Here is a 21,791-nt window from a genome sequence, read left to right as displayed (position 1 = left end):
CATGTGGGCAGAAAGAAAGGCGGAGAGTGGCCGCTCAGGAGACCTCTGCAGTGTGGCTGAGCAGCTAGAACACAGACTGAGCATTTCCTCACTGGTGTATGGCCCTGGGTCAGCTACTTGTTTCCTACTTGTAATAATGTACCTACCTTTCAAAGGGTGGTTATGGATTCATGGTAGATGTATGTGAAGTTTTTAGAACATTGCCATGCACACAGCAAATGCTTAATAAAGATTAGCCATAATAGGAGTTCCCACTGAGGCTCAGCGAAAACAACCCGACTAACATCCATGAGGATGCGGGTTTTTTTTGGTTTTTTTTTTTTCCAGTGTACACTTATTTATTGCTATGAATATGAGGTTTAATCCACGTTGGTACAAGACCATAATACTATAGTGGCACAGATTATCTGTCCCTAGTGGTTTCTACAGGTAGATTTTATCATTCAAAAATGAAAGAGAGGAGTTCCCGTCATGGCGCAGTGGTTAACGAATCCGACTAGGAACCATGAGGTTGCGGGTTCGGTCCCTGCCCTTGCTCAGTGGGTTAACGATCCGGCGTTGCCGTGAGCTGTGGTGTAGGTTGCAGACGCGGCTTGGATCCTGCGTTGCTGTGGCTCTGGCGTAGGCCGGTGGCTACAGCTCCGATTCAACCCCTAGCCTGGGAACCTCCATATGCCGCGGGAGCGGCCCAAGAAATAGCAACAGCAACAACAACAACAACAACAACAATAAGACAAAAAAAATAAATAAATAAATAAATACAGGGCCTCTAAGTTTTGGAGAATGTAAAGAGCAAGAACTTCTGGATAAAAATTAATTTAGTACTCTGGATATTTGTTATTTCTTTGTCAAACTTGAATCCTGTGAGGTAAATGAGATTCATAAAATATTACTCTTTAAATGGCTAAATATTCTTAATTTACTGATATACTAGGAATATGGACATTGAGTATATTAAAAACCAGCTATTTCATTTGCAAAGTGGCCTCTATTAGGTCTACAAATTCATAATATTCTCGCCAAATAAGTGATTTGGGTTGGCAGTATCTTTGGAATTCAGGGATTATCTTTGGAATTTACATAAACATACATGTACACCAGACAGAGACAGAGACACAGAGAATGGGGGAGAGAAACCAGTAAAGAAAATAGTTCACCCCATTTCACCTAGAAGTGGTGGGAGACAGCAAGCATGCATCTTTACTGAACTTAGACTAAGCACTAACTTATCGATGAAATATCCCAGAATAGGACTCCCTCCATCCACAGCTGGCTGTTTCCAAGAGATGATGATGTAATCTTTATTGGCATCCAAGCACACCACGTCCAAGGGAGAGGCTGGGGCTCCTTCAATCTCCGCATCAGCATCTGTGAGGATACAGAAGGATGCTGTTAACCCTCTCAGATGTGCTCTGTCAGCCCAAAAGGCCAAGGTCTGACTAGTGCAGACTTTTCTTACCACACCACGGCAGTAGCTACATTTTTGGCCCCAGTAGAGCCATCTTCAATCATGTAATTTGCTTACGAAAGTAATGGTGTGTGCTTTTTCACCATCACTACAAGGAACATTACATCAGAAAGGCCTCTGAAAAGGACCCATGACCTTTGCCTCATGCCCTCGCCTGCCCAAAATGTTCTAAAAGAAGATAAATATGGAGATGTCAGGCACGGCTATCAAAAGAGTCTAATGTAAGTTATGCCAGGAAGTCTGCTCTTAAGATTATTATTGTACAGCATTACTTAAAAATTATGAATAGCTCCAAAGGGGAATAAACAGGCCTTTTTATCACCTTCTTGATAACACCCACAAGAGAATAAGAACCATGAAGTTTGCCCATCCCTATGCTGGGATGATCATTTTGGAAGAGAAATGAAAACATTCATTTTTAGTTAGATGTTTGTTCTCAAACTGAAGATACTTGCGAAAAGAACTCTGATGCAATACCCACATCTGAGCTTAGTTTATCGGATTTTAGCCAAAGTCCAGGACTCTACAAGAAATAGAGGACAATGATCATGAAATGGGATCTTCTGCCAGTGGGTCCCCTCAGCAATATGTGCATGGCTAAATGAGTGACTAAGGGCTGTTTTTAGGAGGAAAGGAAGGGGAATGAAAATAACCAGTTAGTAGCCTTTTAAATGAGAATGATGAAGAAGCAGAGTTCCTGGGAGAGGGGATCCACATTCGCCCATTCCTTCTGACATCTGGTCAACCCTTTAATAACCAGAATTAGTAGAAGAGTCTGAGACAGGTAGGAGCCACTCATCCAGGGGAAACAGTCTTGTTAACTAAATAAACACTTTCTTTTCCTATAAGTTGCATTTCTGGAACTCTTATAAGTTACTGAAAGGTTTGCTAACAGGGCTGAGATATTTGTCTGCTTCTGAATTTAATAGGGGTGCTTTATCTGTGAAGAGCTCAAATCACTGGTTTTGAACATTCTGTTTTTTGCCCCATGAACCCACCTCAACCCATGAACCTACAGGAAAATATCTCCTACATAAGTGCTTTAGGAGAATGTAACTAAATCATCTCACCTAAAGCATAATGCACAATCCCTGCGTTTCACACAATGGCACACGCGCATTTTGGTGGGGAGAAGCGAATTTCCTTCTGGGCTTTCAGAGCACTGGATGGATGGTGGGGAGAAGGCCTGCTGATGGTGAAGGTGGAGCAGACCTAGAATTAACTGAAGTTAACAGGGCTAAGAGCTGCTCAGCTTTGAGAGGGACAGCTGGCAACCTCTAGCCACATCCTTTTTTTAGCAAAAGGCCCATAATTTAACAACCAGCAACCTTGCTGCTAGATATATCTATCGTATGTAACAGAGCCTGGCAGAAAGTAGGCATTTAGGGAGCCATTTCTCAGCATTTTTATACAATTGCGTGGAATATGCCATTTGTGCTGTGGGCTTGACAATCTTTCAAAAAAGAGGTTTTCTGTATAGCAGCTGCTGGATGCCAGATCCAAATACCGTGTTGTGTTGCTTCACACTTGTGCTCTCGGCTCCCAGCAGCTGCTGTGGAGCATCTGGCCCACAGCGTCCATTTGGTCAATGTCAGTCCTCTCCTTAGCCTCTGCTCTCCCTTCTCCCCACCCTCTGAATGGCCAAACTTTTTGCAGGTTTTGACTGATTAGGCCAAAGATTAACCTGCTTCTATTTATATTTTGATCTCTGACACAGGCTATTTAATAACATTTTTCAAAATACACATCATTATGTTTTTATCTTACTATAAAAGTAGTACATGCTTATAAAATATATGATCATCAAAATATATATTAAAATCCCTCTTAATTCCACAACTCAGAGATTACCACTACTAACATATTGGCTTCGATTTTTTAAGATTTTTTTTCTCTGTATTTACAAGTTCAAAAGTGATTTTTTTTTAGGGGGGGCATGCCCATGGCATGCAGAAGTTCCTGGGCCAGGGATCAGCCTGAGTCACGGCAGTGACAACACTGCATCCTTAACCTAATAGACCACCAGGGAACTCCAAAAGCAATTGTTTTTTAAATAAAAATGGGATTGGACTATATAGTTTCATATAAACCATCTTTATTCACATATTTTCATATTAATAAGTGTCAGTATACATCATTAGTTTTCATTTCTGTGCAGTATTTCCATTGTTTATATGGAACACTTATACTTTATTTTCAGCGACCCAAGTCACAACAGTGATAATGCCAGATCCTTAACCCACTAGCCAGATACCTAGATTCCTTCAGATTTTCCCCCAAACAAACATTTTTTTCAACTTCAACCACTTAAATTCCTAGAACTAGAATTGTTGGAAATGCAAACTGCTGAGACACAGTGACAGAACACAGGAGAAAAGCTACCAATTTACACTCATGGGCTCCTGTAAGAGTGCTGGTCCCTCCATTCCTTCCTCCCAGGGGACTTAAAAGATCTTATAAATCTTTTCAATGTGATAGATTAAATCATTATATCATTTCAACTTTATTGATTTGATTACTAGTGAAAACTTTTTCATATATTTATTTGTCATTTGCAATTCTTTTTCTTGACTTTTTTTTGGTCTCTTTTTTAGGGCCACACCCACGGCATATGGAGGTTCCCAGGCTAGGGATCGAATCAGAGCTACAGCTGCCAGCCTACGCCACAGCCACAGCAACACCAGATCCCAGCCGTGTCTGTGACCTACACCACAGCTCACAGCAACGCCAGATCCTTAACCCACTGAGCGACAGCAGGGATCAAACCCACAACCTCATGGTTCCTAGTCAGATTTGTTTCCACTGCACCGTGACGGGAACTCCTTTTTTCATGACATTTATACCCCATCCTTTAACATTTTATCATCTTTCTCCCCTCTCTCTCCTCTCACTCTGTGTGCGGTAGGGAGAGGGAAGAAAATATAAAAGTCTAGAAGAATATGTCATAAAATGATGATAACTTTGGATGTCTCTGGATGGTAGACTTACTATAGTTTTTCTTTTTTGCTTATTTATATGATCTATTTTTTCACAAAGAACACACATTATCTATGTAATAAAACCCTGGCCAAATGTGTACAGCTCTGGAATGTGTTTCTGCAGACATATGGTGCTTTTTACAGCCATCATTCTGGTTCAGAAGTTATTTTCTGAGCAGCAAAAATACCAGAGCTCTAAAAAAAAATGCATCAAAATGGCCTCAAGATTTTAACACAACACATAAAATGTCATTTAAAACACTCTAGCAGTTTCTCAAAAAGTTACACACAAATTTAATATATGGCCAGCAAATTCCACTTCTAAGTATCTATCCAAGAGATCTGAAAACCTAGGTCCTTGACTGTGAACACACACGTCCACAGCAGCATTACCCATTGTAATCAAAGAGCAGCAACAATCCAACTGTCCATTACCTGGTGAGTGGACACACACAATGAGGCATATCTGTACACTGCAATAGTAGTTAGAAGAAAAAGGGAACAAACTACCACCAGAAAGCACCTCAACAAATAAGCTCAATGAAAAAAGACAGAACTAAAAGATCACATATTATATCCAGAAAGGTCCAGAAAAGACAATCTGTAGGGACAGAAAATAGAGTGGTGGGTGCCCAGGGATTAGCCTGGGGATGAGAGTGGGGAGTGGCCACGAGAAATCTCTGTGCGGAAATGGGAATGTTTTAAACCTGGGCTGTAGATGATAGACGGCTGCACAACCCTGTACATGTTCTAAGACGCACTATCCACTCCACAGGGCTGAATCTTATGGTGTGACTTACAGGTCAAGTTTTTAAAAGACTCTAAACTCTATCATTTAAAAAAAAAACTTAGGAGGGAAATCTTTTTCTAAAAGTTAAATTCACAACTCAATTGCTGACATTTGTCTTTCCAATTCTGTCTTTCCCATGAATCAATTCTCTCACACCAACATCTGATACATTTTAGAATCTTCTCTTAGTTTGTGGCTTAATTATAAATTTCAAATTTCAATCCCTTTTCCCTTTCTCTGGTTAGTCATGTGAAGTCTGGCCTAAACCTGCAAGGCATGATTCTAGGTGTGGGCGCTGAGCAATGCTGTTGAGGAAACTCTGGGCAACGTCAAAGTTCCTAAAAAGAAAGTCCACAGAGGGAATCATTAAGTTTTTTTTTTCTTTTCTTTTCTTTTTAGGGTCACACCCGCGGTATATGGAAGTTCCCAGGCTAGCAGGGGTCGAATCCGAGCCATAGCTGCTGGCCTATACCACAGCCATAGCAATGCAGGATCCAAGCTGCATCTGCAATCTCTGCTGCAGCTTGTGGCAACGCTGGATCCTTAACCCACTGAGCAAGGCCAGGGATCAAAGCTGCATCCTCATAGAGACAACGTCAGATCCTTAACCTCCTGCACCGCAACAGGAACTCCAACTTAAGTTTTTTTGTTTTGTTTTGTTTTGTTTTGTTTTGCATCACTAGAGATACTCTCGGTTCAGGTAAAACCCGAAAGCAGAGACAAAGACTCTGCTTATTCAGTTCTCACCCGGCCAGGTACATCCCGGTGTTTTGGCTAACTAAACTTCCTTGCTGATAACTTTCAGTGTGTCCACTTTCACTGCAATGGACCCAGAGGGCTAGCCCCTCTCTTCCCCTCACAAATCTGACTTTTCCCAAAATGCCTTTGCATAGGAAGACATCTGACCCATTTTTCACTTGGTATAGATATTCATGTATCTTTAGCAGTTGATGGTCCATGACAGAATTCAATGATCATTTGTTATGGCTCAGCACTGGTGAGGCACAGACTGCTAATGGTCCCATTCCTCCTGTTTCCTTTTAGTAATAGGCCCCCTGAGCTTCTGCAAGCAACGTGCTGCCCAGCTAGAGACTAGGGGCCCCACTTCTCTGGTGAGATGAGTGCGTGTGGGTCAGTACACATGCAGATATGAATGCATGCATCTCTGCATCTTCCCCCACCCTTCCTTCCTCTCCTTCCTGCAGGCTGGAATGGGGACACAGGACAGCACTGCAGGGGCAGGGGAGCAACAACATAGGTGAGACCCAGGACTCTGTGTGACTGAGTTGAGCAGACGTCTGGATCACCCCCTACCTCTGGATTGAGATGTAGGACAGAAGTAAACTGTTGTTTAGTTTCGTTTCAGCAGTTTAGGTTATATCCTAATTAAAATCCTGGGTTAGCCGTCAGAAGACTTGTAACCTAGCGCTGCTTCTGCCTCTAACTAACCATGAGGTTTTGGTAAATCACTTTCCTTTCCTAAGTTTTAGTTTCTCCATCTTAAACTTAAGGGGAATCCTAATGTTTGTGTGCCTTAGACTCCTTTGGAAAACTGGTAAAGAAAACCTAGAGGCTCTTTCTCAGAAAAATGCTTTTAAATGTGTAAAATAAAATACATGAGCTTACCGAAGAAAACAATTATAATGAAACACAATTCTTGTTTTTCTTTTCTTTCCTGGCCACACATGTGGCATATGGAAGTTCCCAAGCTAGAGCTCCATTCAGAGCTGCAGCTGAGGCCTACACCACAGGCACAGCCACACCTGATCTGAGCCACATCTGTGAACTTCGCTGAATCGTAAGCCCACTGAGCAAGACCAGGGGTTGAACCTGCATCCTCATGGACAGTATGTTGGGTTCTTAAACCACTGAGCCATGACAGAAACTCCTGAAATACAGTTCTAATCACAAACCCCTTGGAAGTCTGTGGATCCCAGTTGAGGACACCTGATAACCTTTAAAATTCCACCCTGATCACAATGCTTATGAGTTTATGCTTCTACTTAGTGTACGAGAGATTTAAAAAATAACAAGTCTACCTGTATTGTTTATACATGTATGTTCTGTATATTATGATATTTTGACATCTTGGAAACATTTTTGGCTGGGGGGAGATTACCCGCCCCCACCCCCTGAGCAACCCAATTCCAAGCTGTCCAGAGCGCACCTTCTCCACCTGGCCTGCGTACCCCAGGAGGAAATATTCCTCTGCCTTACTTGTCTCAGCTCCAGTTACCAGACAACTAGGCACGACCCCTACAGCTTAGAGGCCACTGAAATTGTTCACACTAGGCAATCCTAGACGTCCTATCCAGCCAAGCCTTGCCTCTTCCATGGGAGCTCCAATAAATACTGCGATCTAAGTTATCCCCTCACTCCTGCCCCTTCTGCCTCCTGACCAGCTGGTGCTGTTGCTTCCCCATGTGGTCCAGGGTGGCTCTCTAGGACCCGTGAGTATGACACACTTTGTTTTCCCAGTAGATATGTGGCCCCACCTGACTGCCCATCACGTGTAAAAGAACACAGTGCAATGCCCTTCTAGCCTGGAAGTGTTAATGGTTTTCCAAATGTGCTAGGATCGCATGTAGAAAGAACATTCCCACTTGTACATATCTGGTCTGTTTGAGACACCACTGAAAAAAGACTCCAAAAGTCAGCACTTGTGTTTTGTCTTAAAAATTAAGTTACAGCATCTTGTTTCCTAGTTCATCAAAACTAAAGCTATATGGCAAAGGCCTGAAGTTCCTGTCATGGCTCAGCGGAAACGAATCTGACTAGTATCCATAAAGATGTAGGTTTGATCCCTGGCCTTGCTCAGTGGATTAAGGATCTGGTGTTGCCATGAGCTGTGGTGTAGGTTGCAGATGTGGCTTGGATCTGGTGTTGCTGTGGCTGTAGTGTAGGCCAGCAGCTCTGGTTCTGATTCCACCCCTAGCCTGGGAAACTCTGTATGCCACAGGTGTGGCCCTAAAAAGACCAAAAGAAGAAAAAAGAAAAAAAGAAAAAGAAAAAGACCCCCCCAAAAAAAAAATGAAAAAAGAAAAAGAAAGGGCCTGGAATGAAATAATAAATTTGCTCTCCAAAACAGATATTAAAGAGCAAGTCCCCATCACTCCTTTAACTGAAACTCCTTTAATCACTAAGATTTAGCCTCTCATACACCTACAGAGAATTGCACTGGCAGCTCATTGAAGCTATGGGAAATGCTAACATTAACGGTGATAACATAGTCTGGAAACTGGTGACCTTTGGGTTGGTGCCTTCAGAGTTAAGCTTTTTTACATTGGGTCTAATTTCCTGGACATCCTTGCATCACATAATTTGGAAGAATTTTCAAATGGCTCTTTCATTATTACAAAAAATGTGTTTGGATAGATTGACATGGCCTCCTTGTTTTAAGTATTCTCAGATGTTAAGCTTTTTGCTAGATCTTACCTCGAACAAAGACATAAGCACTATATTGTTCATAATAGTCTCCCATTCGTACACGGATTGTGTAGAGACCTTCGTCTTCTTTGTTGAGATGAGAAAATGTTAGTGTCGCCCGATCTCCACTCCAGTGTGTTTGTACCCATTTTGATGGAGAAACAGGTGCTCCTAGGAGGAAAAAAAGTAAGCAAATTAATGTATTTCTTTCTCTATTACTCTCATCTTCTTCCCTCCCTTCCACTCCTTCCTCCCACCATTTCTCTATCTCTCTCTCTCTCCCTCTTCTTCTGTACTGAAAGCTAGCTGATTATCAGAGCAAGTCTGTAGGGCCTTGAGTCATTCTGCCATGTTTGTATTGGTTAAAATGCTAGAACAGAATGAGGGGACCAGAGCCAGGTACACAGTGGTCAGGGCCAGTGCAAAATGAAATTGCAAAGCCCCTTGTTTAAACAGCAGAGGAAAAAAAAATACAGTTAAAGGTACTAAAATACAAGGGTTTTTCCTCTAAAAAATGGTTTATTACCTATAAAATGTGATAGGGTAATAAAAATTGCAGAAAATAATATTATCCTGCCATAATTTTACATACAAAAATAATACTCTATTAATGTGATATATTAATTTATAATGCGATATTTTTAACTTTTCTGCAAATTCAGTTCTTAGGTTATCAGATCTACACTTTAAGCAACTTCGTTCTAAATTGATATAACTGAAAGCAACATCAGTGACTCTTTGCAAATGTAAGATCACAAATGAGTTTTGATTTTTTTTAATTTGAGAAGGATCTTTCTGCTGATGCAACTGTTAATGCAGTTTTTAAGAGTGCTATATAGTTATAATATTATATAGTTTTATTCCATATAGTATTATATAGTTATGGTATTATAAAATTAACATTGGGTTAACCCTCTGATAAACTATTTAAAATATAAATTTTAATACTCTAGAGCTGAGGTTCTTGAGGAACAATTTTTTCTAAAAAGATTTAACTCCGTTTTTTTTTTTTTTTTTTTTTTTTTTTTTTGGCTGTGCCCATGGCATGTGGAAGTTCCTGGGCCAGGGATCAAACCTGAGCCACAGCAGCGACCCAAGTCACAACAGTGATAATGCCAGATCCTTAACCCACTGAGCCACCAAAGAACTCCAGATTTAACTCTCTATACAAATAGTTTCATTAAGTCTGGATGTAATTTTATTTTATTTTATTTTATTTGTCTTTTTGTCTTTTGTTGTTGTTGTTGTTGTTGTTGTTGTTGTTGTTGTTGTTGTTGCTATTTCTTGGGTCGCTCCCGCGGCATATGGAGGTTCCCAGGCTAGGGGTTGAATCGGAGCTGTAGCCACCAGCCTACGCCAGAGCCACAGCAACGCAGGATCCGAGCCGCGTCTGCAACCTACACCACAGCTCATGGCAACGCCGGATCGTTAACCCACTGAGCAAGGGCAGGGACCGAACCCGCAACCTCATGGTTCAAAGTCGGATTCGTTAACCACTGCGCCACGACGGGAACTCCTGGATGTAATTTTAGATGTAAATTTACATAATTGCATCTTAATGTTTTCTCTTACAAGTCCTGACGAGGTCATACAAGAAACTGAAAATGACTTCATAATCTATATATAATTCAAATGCCTATATATGCGTTTGATTACAGTTATCTTCAATTATGAGGAAAAATTAATTTTAAAATTATCTTCCTTGTTAGTAAGTGCTTCATCCAAAGTTTCACATGGAAAGCATGTTCTTTTTCATTGAATGTGACAATCTTTAAACTTGATTTTTATTTGCAAGCCTATGAATATTTGCTTTGCAATCTTACGGCAATTTTCATAATCAGAGAGTCTAACCCTTGACAAATTCTAACGATTGGCCTTATGTGCCTTATTGCAATGTTTAGACACATGCTTTTACTTTGTGGTATTACACTGACAAAGTTTACAGCGTGATTGCCAGCAGCTCCTCTCCTGGTGCTCAGGCCAGGAAGTTCTTACTTGTGAGGTCCCATAAAGATGGGTTCTGGAGATGGACAGGCAATCTGGTCTCTCACTGTGGGTTTCCACATTGCCCCATGAGGACCTACACACCACAGCTCACGGCAACACTGAATCCTTAACCCACTGAGCGAGGCCAGGGATCGAACCTGAAACCTCATGGTTCCTAGTCCGATTCGTTTCCACTGTGCCACAAAGGGAACTCCCAGAACTGCAGTCTTATGGATGTTCATGCTCTGGGGCCAAACCCAATCTGTAACCTTCTGCAAATAAAAATCAAAGTGAGAATTCATTACAAAGGCTCACCATTTCTGTACCACTGGACCTCCGGCTGGAAATGTTTAATATCAGGAGTGATAACTACACGGCAGCCTAGACTCATCGTCTCGCCCTCTCTCCCAAAAGACACATCAAACTTGTCATCAAAGTGGATCTCAAACTTGGATGCATAACCATAAGGGGTCACGGCAACTGGGCACAACAAAAGCAAACATCAGTAATTTATTTTTTCTCATCAAAGAGACGCATGTTAATAAGCACAGGCAGAAAGCAATCACAACGAAGGTCTAGCGAATGATTTATCTGGGCAAAAAATTAAGTCTTATAAAAGAAATATGCAGCATTTTCACATATATCATTACACTGAAATAGAAATTCTGTATGTGGAAGTTCTTGCTTCACTGGTGAGATAAGCTAAATGCTTATTTTTACTATTACAATTAATAGAATTTAAAACATCAGGTTTAGTGCCTTATATAAAATGTAAATGAATACCACACTTAGCTTAAGTATAGCTGCAATATATCACTTTAAAATGTTAGCTTCTGAATTCATTTAAACTTTACTGTTTGTGCTCTCAGAACAAATAGCCGTATTGATTACTCATAAAAATAGTTTTTCAGTATTTTGCTTTAGTTTCTTTAATGATCTGGGTTTAAAAATACAAGAAATATCAATAGGAGAAAAATGAAAGTTTAAAATATAATTCTTAGAATTGCCTTATTTATAGATTGAATAAATATCTGCCTCATAAACTCTCCTAGGTTTTATTTTCTCTTTTCTCAAAGGAAAGGATTTGGGAAAATAATGAGTATGTTGATGGCTCATTATATGCCAAGGACTTCACATTTGACATGTCTTCTAATCCTTGCAAAATCGCCGTAGCCTAGATACCAGTTTTTCCTCCCTTGCATTTGGGGATATATAAGTTCACAAATATAATACATAGCTACCACCAAGATTCCAAAGGTATCATGTACGAAGCTAAAATTCAATCCACCCAACTCTTAAAACTTCGGCCCTTTCATGTTTAACACTCTTCCTAAGACCTCTTAGAGTTAATTTGAAAATGAAAGCTAACATTTATTGAGTTTAACTTGTGCCAAGTAATGTCCCAAGTATTTAATATCTAGCAACTGAAGTAAGCTTCATAATAACCCTGTCAGGTAGGTACCATTATGATGCCTACTTTATTGATGAGGAAATAGCCACAAGGGGAGGCTATATCACTGTCCATATTCACCCTGCAGGGCCGGGTTTACACAGACAGGCTGTTTCCAGAATCTGTGCTCTCAACCAATACAGGACTGCCCAGAATTTGAGTGTCCCCAGGCAACCACAAACCTACAAGGAAATGACTTTGCTTTGAAGCATGTGTCCCATCTGCACACTTTTATATGACGAGGAAAAAAATTGAGGTAAAAAGAAACAACAACTTGAACAGCTCTTGCTTTCTGGGAAGCGAGGCCAGTTCCAAAGCTGCCTTAGGGAGTAGAGATACGGGTTACAAGGTGGGGCTGGTTTAGGTCAGGGGCTGGCAAATCTGTGAGCCAAATCTGGTTTGTCTCCTGTTTTGTACCATTAAGAATGGTTTTTAAATTTTTTAATGGTTGAAAAAAAAATCAAAAGTAGAATTATATTTTGTGACATGGGAAAAATCATAGGAAATTCAAATTTCAATGTTCATAAAAAAGATTTTATTTGAAGACAGCCAAGCTCATTCATCTACCTACTGCTTATGGCGGGTTTTGTGTTACAGTGGCAGAGCTGAATAGTTGTGACACAGACCCATAAAGCCTGAAGTATTTACAATCTAATCCTTTACAGAAAATGTTTGCCAACCCCTGGTTTAGAATGTGCTTTGAAATTAGAAAGAACAGGTTACAAGTCATTGTTCAACCATTATGTGTGGTCCTGGCCCATGATTTAACCTCTATATGGTTTCCTTATCTGCATAGTACAGATAAAAAGGCACCCAATTCATAAGCTTTGGGAGAGAAATAAACAAGTCAATGCATATAAAAAATGTTGTAGTACAGAGTCTGGCACAACTGATCAACACTATTAGAGCAGAATCACAAAAATAAACTCAAAATGGCTTAAGGATTTAAATGTAAGACAAGACACCATTAAACTCTTGGAAGAGAGCATTGGCAAAACATTCTCTGATATTATCCTTACAAATGTTTTCTCAGGTCAGTCTCCCAAAGCAACGGAAATAAAAGCAAAAGTAAACCAATGGGACCTAATCAAACCGACAAGCTTTTGCACAGCAAAGGAAACCATAAAAAAACCCCAAAAAGACAACTTACAGAATGGGAGAAAATAGTTTCAAATGGTGCCACTGACAAGGGCTTAATCTCTAAAATATAGAGCAGTACCAAGGGCAGGGAGCTTTAATCTATGATATTTACCAGAATATTCCAAGCATCTAAACTGGTACCCTGGCACACAGGAGATGCTCAATAAATACTAGCTGAATGAATGAATAACAGCCCTTTGTTCTCTATGTTGGGAAAACCTGCATTCAATTCAGGAGCCAATCAGCGGAGGCTCTGAAAGATTAAGAAGTTAGAGAAGTAAAACTGAGCTGGGCTCTCAGACCCTGGCTTGATGGAGAAGGAAATAGGGAAAATGTGGATGATGATATGGTAATGGAAATGAGTAGGCTTTGTTTGGAGGATTGTGGGATGACCAATAGGCTAGTCTTGGAGACACTGGTTATGAGCCATAGCTTTCAATTTTCCAGTGATTCTATCTCACTCTAAGTCGAATGGTAAGAGAAGGACATGATTTGGGATGTGTTCCTCCCTCACTCCCACCCATGGGATTGTTACCAATGATTATAATTTGGAATATTAACACTAGGAGCCATTCCATGAAACCGATGGAGAAGGTCATCTACAGACATCAAACTAACCACTTAGGTGAAAAACTGACCCATGGGAAAGCATTTTAATCAACCATTTAAAAAACTACCATTATTTTTTAAAGTTTGGAAAATAACAAGTTTGGGCTTGATTACCCTTTTCAGTCCGAACTGTGTAAGACACTAATTATTTGAAGAGCCATAGTAAGGATTTTACTTTTATTGCTTCCGATGAAAAGAAGTTCTGATATAGATGAAATGATTGACGTTCACAAATTTACAAATGACTGCTGATTATAATATTGTTAATAATTTGTTATTAAACCACATTTAGACTTCACTTTAAAGTGCATAAAGTTCATAAAGGCATCTACTTAATTAATTACGTATATGTATTTACTTACTCATTCATCATCAAATACCTAGTCTGTGTCAGGTGCTGGGTTTAAAGACAGAATGTCTAGCCTTGCCTTCCAGTGGCCCATGGGCCATGGAAAAGACCAGTTAACAGTGTCCAGTGAGACAGGTGCTTGTATGGAGGAGCCACAGCCTCACCCAGGACACCGAACCCTGAGTAGGTGGGAGCTGGGGGTGGCAATGTGGGTCAGACATGGATTTCTCAAGGAGGTAATGCTGACCTGGATAAGGATGAGTAAGGCTGCTCTGAGATAGTCCAGATTCGGGTATGTGTAGTTAAATCACTCTGCCCAGGGTTGTGTAATGATCTTTCTCAGTTTAACGCAGAAAGACTTAAAAGCATTTGCCATTTTTAGCCCATCACATCTCGGCTTTTAAAAAACCAGAATAAAGCAACTGTATGCAGAAAGATATCATAACCAAAGAATCTAAAACAATAAAACTAAACACAGGTGGCTATAACTAGCATATATTATAATATACAGTATGCATTTATTTCAGGGTTATGAAATAGCTTTCTAAGTGGCATTTTAAATAGAGATGACACAGCAAATATATTTTTAAACTTACAGCTGAGGGGCAAGGTGGAAACCCCTGCATGAAAGCGAGTCTCGTCAAACTCTCCTTTATATCCTAGAAAAGAGAGCAGAAATGCATGTCAGCTGCTTCTTGACTTGTTTATTTTTAATAAATAAACAAGAATACATTTTTTAAAAATTACACCTTGAACAAAACAAGTCCAGAAAACCTACTCTTTACCACAACCGAAGCATACGCTGAAAGCTCTCCTTTAACATTCATCGCCGAGGCCCGGTACTGGGCGGTGTCTTCAAAGTCACATCTGAAAGGAGGAATTAAATGATGCTCAGGTCCCTTAATGAAAATGGTGTAGTACAGTCTGCCCTCGGAATCCTCGGGTTCCATATCCTCGGATTCCAAGACCGTGGATACTAAGGGTTGACTGTAATTGCTAGCTGTCCCATCAAGGATCCCTTAGCTAACATGGCACACAGCAAATCACTAACACATAGTCTTTGAGGCTTTGATAAATCTACTCTTTCTGAGCTAGCTTCCTGGGGGATTTTATACAGACCAATAGATCTATCTACCAACAGCTATTGTTCACTATGACCCTAATCTGGGTTCATTTAAAATGTCTAAAATAAGAGTGTTAACAAAATGTCAAACATAAGTTACAGCATGAACAGTGGATAAAAAATTGGTCTAAAGTTATATTAGGAGCAGAAAATGTCCAGCCATGGACCTTGGTAACAGGTAAGACCCTAAGCACATTGGGGCCTCCCTTAGGGTGAATTTCAGTCTGGGGGCTGCAGGGTAATGGAGGACAAAGAAGCATCCTCTCCTTAGAGACTCCCAGAGACTCCCAGAGCCCCCAGATGGACCCAGGTCAGTCTAATGCGTGCTTTTGTGTTCTAGCCTCAAAGTTCAAATAAGTTGTTTTTCTGCCCTTTGACTAAGGCTTTCAGCCCACAGCACAAGAAATGCTATCTGGAAGTTCCTATCAGTTAGAGTGCAGAAATTGGGATGTCTTTAATAATGGAGTTAGGAAGAGAATGATCTCACAGAGGAATGGGCTCAGGTTTCAAAGCAGGCTGTTTTGTGTCCAATCACTGCCAGTGTCTGTGTTCTCCCTTGTTCCTCTGGGTTTAGTTTCATTCGTAAAATCTTTTTTTTTTTTTTTTTTTTTTGTCTTTTTTGCTATTTCTTGGGCTGCTCCCATGGCTTATGGAGGTTCCCAGGCTAGGGGTCTAATCGGAGCTGCAGCCACCAGCCTATGCCAGAGCCACAGCAACGCAGGATCCGAGCCACATCCGCAACCTACACCACAGCTCATGGCAACGCCGAATCGTCAACCCACTGAGCAAGGGCAGGGATCGAACCCACAACCTCATGGTTCCTAGTCGGATTCGTTAACCACTGCACCACCACAGGAACGCCCCATTCGTAAAATCTTAATTCTTGTTGAAATCATACAGACATCAGTAGAACCCCAACAGGGTCAATACAGTTGCCTTTCCCATGGCTATTTAACTATAAAGCAACCACATAGCTCACTGCTGCTTTAGTAGGATCACTGACTGGCAGAATGGATGTGACTTTAGGTAGGGGACAGTGCTTGGTGGATGTCCAAGGGCCCCAGGGTTCTGCTTGAAGCTCAGCATCATCTGTGTCAACTGCTCTGATCTGAAGAGGCTACAAGTCTCTTGAGATCAAAATAATGTAAATTTTACTCTGACATCTCAGCATACTGTGGTTTTATTTGCACTGAAAATTCTTTTCATCCACATGACTAGGCTTGGATTTCAAAATTATTCAAAACCATGATAAACCTTTGAGGACTTGTCAATTTTGATGTGGATTCTGCTTTCAAATTTTGCTTTTGACTTTGCTTTTAAAAACATCCCAATGTCAGGCCCTGTGCACATCTACATGTTGACAGAGTGGGTGTGTGTTTTCCCACAGTTCTTGATGAGCTGAAGGAAAGAACAATTTTCCTAAATTCAGCTTACTTTCAATGTCCCCCATCCCAAACTTCATGGTCTTTACTGATTGAAAGCAAAGTGTATAATGATGGTGTAGATCATTATACAAATGTCCATTTCTGTAACTTTTTTCTTACTGATGTCTAAGAAAAACTCTCCAGTATGTAAAAGGATAAATAAAAAGATATAAATGACTTTTTCCTCATCATCTTTGACTAAATTTGAATAAGATCACTTTGGGAGGTAACTTGGGCTTGGTAAGAATGTCATCCTCATCTTCCTTAGGTTTGCACCAGGAGAAGAAATGTATGGAACCGTCCCCCATCGCGGTGGTGCTGCATTGGGAGGAAGGGGGGACAGCCATTAACTGGAGGGTGAGGTGCCTCCCCACCAAGTGATTGTCAGGTAATACCCACGGACCCTCATGTCTCTTACGCATTTATCTCCAGAGTGTGCATTCCATATCGGCTTTCAATAATATACTTCCCAGGGTTTGCATGGACGTTTATTGGCACCTGGTTTTTGTACCTATGAGACAATGGAAACAGGTGAAGTAAGATGTGATGTAAATAGATTCATGACAAAAACCAGCACGCGCGCGCGCACGCACACACACACACACACACACACGCACTGGGTCTTGAAGGAACACCTATCAACACATCACTGAGGTCAGTAGCGACATCTGCTCAATAAATGCAAATAAAATGCATCATAAGTATCCTAAAACTTCTTGATGAACGTGCTTTCTTCTCCTCCGTTACAAAAATTACATTCAGGAAGCTGGCCACTCACAGCAATGTGGTTGAATCTTGCATACATAATGTGGAGTGAAAAGAGCCACACACAAAAGAGTATGATGATTGCTTTTATATAAAATATAAAGTCATCGGGAGCTTGGGCTTATCAGACACAACTTAGAATAGATTTACAAGGAGATCCTGCTGAATAGCATTGAGAACTTTGTCTAGATACTCATGTTGCAACAGAAGAAAGGGTGGGGGAAAAAATGTAATTGTAATGTATACATGTCAGGATAACCTGACCCCCTTGCTGTACAGTGGGAAAATAAAAAAAAATAAAAATAAAAATAAAATAAAATATAAAGTCAGCAAAAAACCAATTAATGCTGTTGGAAGTCAGCAGAGTGATTTCTCTGGTGGGGAGGATGGGGATGAAGGAGGCCTTTTGGGTGCTGATAATGTTTGGTTTCTTGATTTGGGTGCTGATTATACGGGTGTGCGCTTTCCAAAAAATTCATCCAAGCTCTACATTTACATACTATACACATTTTTGGGTGTCTACAATTGTACTTCAATAAAAGATCTCTACAGAAAGAAAAGAAAAAACCTGATCATTGTTGTCACAACAGAGAGGAAGGCTTTCAGTGGGGTTTTGTTGTTGGCTATCTGCGTAGGATGAAAACAAAACATTCTTCCTACTAACATTCTTGCACATTGTTAAAAACCATGTCATTGCATTGAAAGCTTCTTATTTTTGTTTTTTTCAGTTGTAAGCAAGCATGGCTCTCAGATGGAAGAACTTAAAGGAATTCTCCTGTGACGCCACAGGTAATGGAGCTGACGTTGACACTGCAGTGGCTTGGGTTTGATTCCTGGCCCAGGAATTCCCACATACCATGTGTGTGGACAAAAAAAAAAAAAAAGGAGAGCTTAAAATATAACTTGTGAAAGAAAACCACTGACAAATAGAAGCTGAGAGATTCTCTTTTCCTGATTGCTACATTCCTGGTGCAGCCTTTTGGCCCTCAAAGCCTGGGGCTCCATGGAGGGGCCCCACCTGAGACACTGTCCTGAGTCTGCAAGTGGTACCTTGATTCTCCACCTCTCCTCAGCATGTGGTGCATGTAAATAAATGAAAAATTGGAATGCACCCTCACACCATGAAAAAAAATAAACTCAAAATGGCTTAAAGACTTAAACATAAGACAAGACACCATAAAACTCCTAGGAGAGAAGATAAAAAATATTCTCTGGCATCTACCGTACAAATGTTTTCTTAGGTCCATCTCCCAAGGCAATAGAAATAAAAACAAAAATAAACCAATGGGATGTAATCAGACTTAACAAGCTTTTGCACAGCAAAATATACCATTAAAAAAAAAACAAAAAGACAACCTATGGAATGAGAGAGAATAGTTGGCAAATGGTGCAACTGACAAGGGCTTATCTCCAAAATATACGAACAACTCAACAGCAAAAAAAAAAAAAAAAAAAAAAAATCCAGTTTTCACTGATGTACATACAGCTGTCCAATTTTCCCAGCACCACATGCTGAAGAGAATGGTACATTTTAAAAAATACAGAAATTGAATATGCGTTTTAGGGACATAGACCTTGTGGGAAAGGTGGGTGATGAGTGTGTGAGCCAGGGAGAAAAAGGGACTAAGATTATTTCCTTTCTTTTTGTTTCTTTCCATCACCTTCCCTCCTCCCAAACCTCCTTATAACCATTTCCAGAAATCTGAAGAAGTAAAATGTAGCTGTGTAGAGAACAGTTGGGAAATGGAAGCATCCTGTGTTGTCAGGAGCCAGACTGTCTGTGTTCGAATCCCAGCTCTGTCCCAGCTGTGACAGCCGGGGCAAGTTACTTAACCTCTCCATGCCTGGGTTTCTTCATCTGGAAAATGAAGGGAAAAAAAGGGGGCAGAAGACCTAAATAGACATTTCTCTGAAGAAGACACACGGATGGCCAATGGGCACATGAAAAAATGCTCAATATCACTGATTATTAGAGAAATACAAATCAAAACAACAATGAGGTACCACCTCACACCTGTCAGAATGGCTGTCATTAATAAGTCCACAAATAACAAATGCTGGAGAGAGTGTGGAGAAAAGGGAACCCTCCTACACAGTGGGAATGTAAATTGCTACAATCACTGGAAAACTGTATGGAAGTTAATATAGAACTACCATATGATCCAGCGATTCCACTCCTGGGCATATATCTGGACAAACAAACTCATGGACATGGAGAATAGATTTGTGGTTGCCAAGGGGGACGGGGAGGGAGGGAGATGGACGGGGAGTTTGGGGCTAGTAGATGCAAACTATTACATTTAGAATGGATAAGCAATGAGGTCCTGATTTACAGCACAGGGAACTATATCCAAGCACTTGTGATAGAACATGATAGAAGATAATAGGAAAAAAATAATGTACATAGATGTATGACTTTGCTGTACAGCAGAAGTTGACAGAACATTGTAAATCAACCATACTTTAATAAAAAAAATCAAAAAAAATTTTTAAAGTACCATTCTCCTTCTCAACCTAGCAAAATCCCAATTCATTCTTCAAGATTCAGATCAAATGCCGCTTCTACAACCCCCTTCCTAAAATCCGACACAGTACTCTTCCTGCCTTTCCACATCAGGGTTCCTTGATTCAAATGGAAAGATAGAACATATATCAAATTATGGCTGGCTATTTGTCACTTCTACTAAGTTGTCAGTGCCTTGAATGTGGGAGTTGTGTCTGATCTGTATTTACTTCTATTCCCACTCTCAAGGTATTAGGAGTCACAGGCAATTATCAGGCACTAGGTGTTTGCTAAATTGGGTGGAACAGAGTTATTGTGTTAACACCATAGATGAATTGTGCTTCCTAATTTCTGGCCAAAGGAACAAAGTTCTGACAAACCCATGTTTCACGATACAGATAATTTAAAATAAGTGCATACAGGAGTTCCTGCTATGGCTCAGTGGTAACAAATCCAACTAGTATCCATGAGGATGCGGGTTTGATCCCTGGCTGAGTTCAGTGGGTTAAGTATCTGGCATTGCCGTGAGCTGTGGTATAGGCTGCAGATGTGGCTTGGATCCCACGCTGCTGTGGCTGTGGCTGGCAGCTGCAGCTCCAACTTGATTCCTAGTCTGGGAACTTCCATATGCCATGTATGTGGCTCTAAAAAGAAAAAAAAAAAAGGTAAAATAAAATAAAATACAATAAAAAGTGCATACAAAGAGGCTCTTCATCCAGTTCCCTCAAATGTACAATGGGAGGGTTGGACTGGCTTAGGAGTTGCAGCTGCACAGCAGGTGTAGGGCATAATCTTCCACCCCACCCTAGGAGACTTGCTAGCTCTTTCTGAGAGACCAGAAGTGGCCTCAGACAGCTGTCTCCCCACAGGCTCCAGGCAGACAGGACTATTTGATCATAGATGGCCAGTAAGAAGAAACCTGCTGGATGCTCCTAACTGGAAACATTCCTTGTTTTGACAAATGACAGAGTGGAATATGTTAATTGGCGTGTTCTTCTGACTGAATTGATTTCTGTCATTTCACACTTGACTCAGAAGCTCTCTCTTGCTCAGTTTTCTCTTATGCCGGGGTGTGTTCAGCACTCCCTTCTAACAGAAGAGGAGCAATATGGCACCGAGGCTGTGTGGCATGTGCTACTTGACTGAACAGCTGAGGGACACTCAATTTGGCTTCTGTCCAAAAATTGTTGTTCATATTTTCTGTAAGGTTTGAATTAAAACAGCATTTGCAGCTCCCGGGCTCATTTCACCTTCCTTGCCCTCCAGTCCCATCCAGCTTTGTAGTCAATGTCTTCCCCCTGACTAAACACCCATGGCTTCTCTAATGTGACCACCTGGCACACGCAGGCGCACATGCAGAGATGCACACACTTTGAGTAGCTTCCGTTCTCCCCCCTGGAACTCAGATGTCAGTGTAAGAAGCATTTGTTTTAAAGCAGCAGACAAGGATTATTAAATGAGGAAGCAATTCAGTACTATTCTCCAAGAAATTCACCTAGAGTCGCACTCAGGTTCAGAGTCATTTGAGACTGGCTGTCTTCAGGGAAGTCAGGGAAGAAAAGAAGGATTTGGGGCCTGCTCTGCATAAGCTTCATAGTTTATTTCTGGAAAGTAAAACTGCAAACTGACCAGTCATCGGCTAATTTTGGAGAATAATCTAAATCCTAGGATTATTTGTCAAAAGGTTTCTGAATTCCTGTGAATATTTATTTTCATTCATTTATTTATTTATTTTGCTGCTTAGGGCCGCACTTGCAGCACATGGAAGTTCCCAGGCTAG

At 40.7% G+C, this 21,791-nt stretch overlaps 1 protein-coding gene across 3 annotated transcripts in view; it reads right to left on the bottom strand.

The window, feature by feature from the left end:
• The window catches only part of MYOM1 (myomesin 1), a 149,980-nt gene that overhangs the window by 88,188 nt on the left and 40,001 nt on the right, over nucleotides 1-21,791 (bottom strand). For all 3 annotated transcript variants that reach the window (XR_014807679.1, XM_003127844.6, XM_005665300.4), the window contains exons 6-11: nucleotides 17,162-17,254; nucleotides 14,975-15,063; nucleotides 14,793-14,855; nucleotides 10,964-11,128; nucleotides 8,672-8,833; nucleotides 1,227-1,368 (exon numbers count right to left, since the gene is read on the bottom strand). Coding sequence is in view for 2 of the 3 variants with exons in the window: in XM_003127844.6 (XP_003127892.3) it covers nucleotides 1,227-1,368; nucleotides 8,672-8,833; nucleotides 10,964-11,128; nucleotides 14,793-14,855; nucleotides 14,975-15,063; nucleotides 17,162-17,254 (714 nt within the window). In the remaining variant the exon portion in view is untranslated. The remainder of the gene's footprint in view (nucleotides 1-1,226; nucleotides 1,369-8,671; nucleotides 8,834-10,963; nucleotides 11,129-14,792; nucleotides 14,856-14,974; nucleotides 15,064-17,161; nucleotides 17,255-21,791) is intronic.

Source organism: Sus scrofa, chromosome 6 (assembly GCF_054392235.1).
Source record: "Sus scrofa isolate SSC_HxYL_T2T_F1_AM1 chromosome 6, Sscrofa_HxYL_maternal_Yorkshire_Landrace_v2.0, whole genome shotgun sequence".
NCBI lineage: Eukaryota > Metazoa > Chordata > Mammalia > Artiodactyla > Suidae > Sus > Sus scrofa.
Note: the sequence above shows the minus strand (reverse complement) of the source record. Positions and strands in the feature narration are given on the sequence as shown.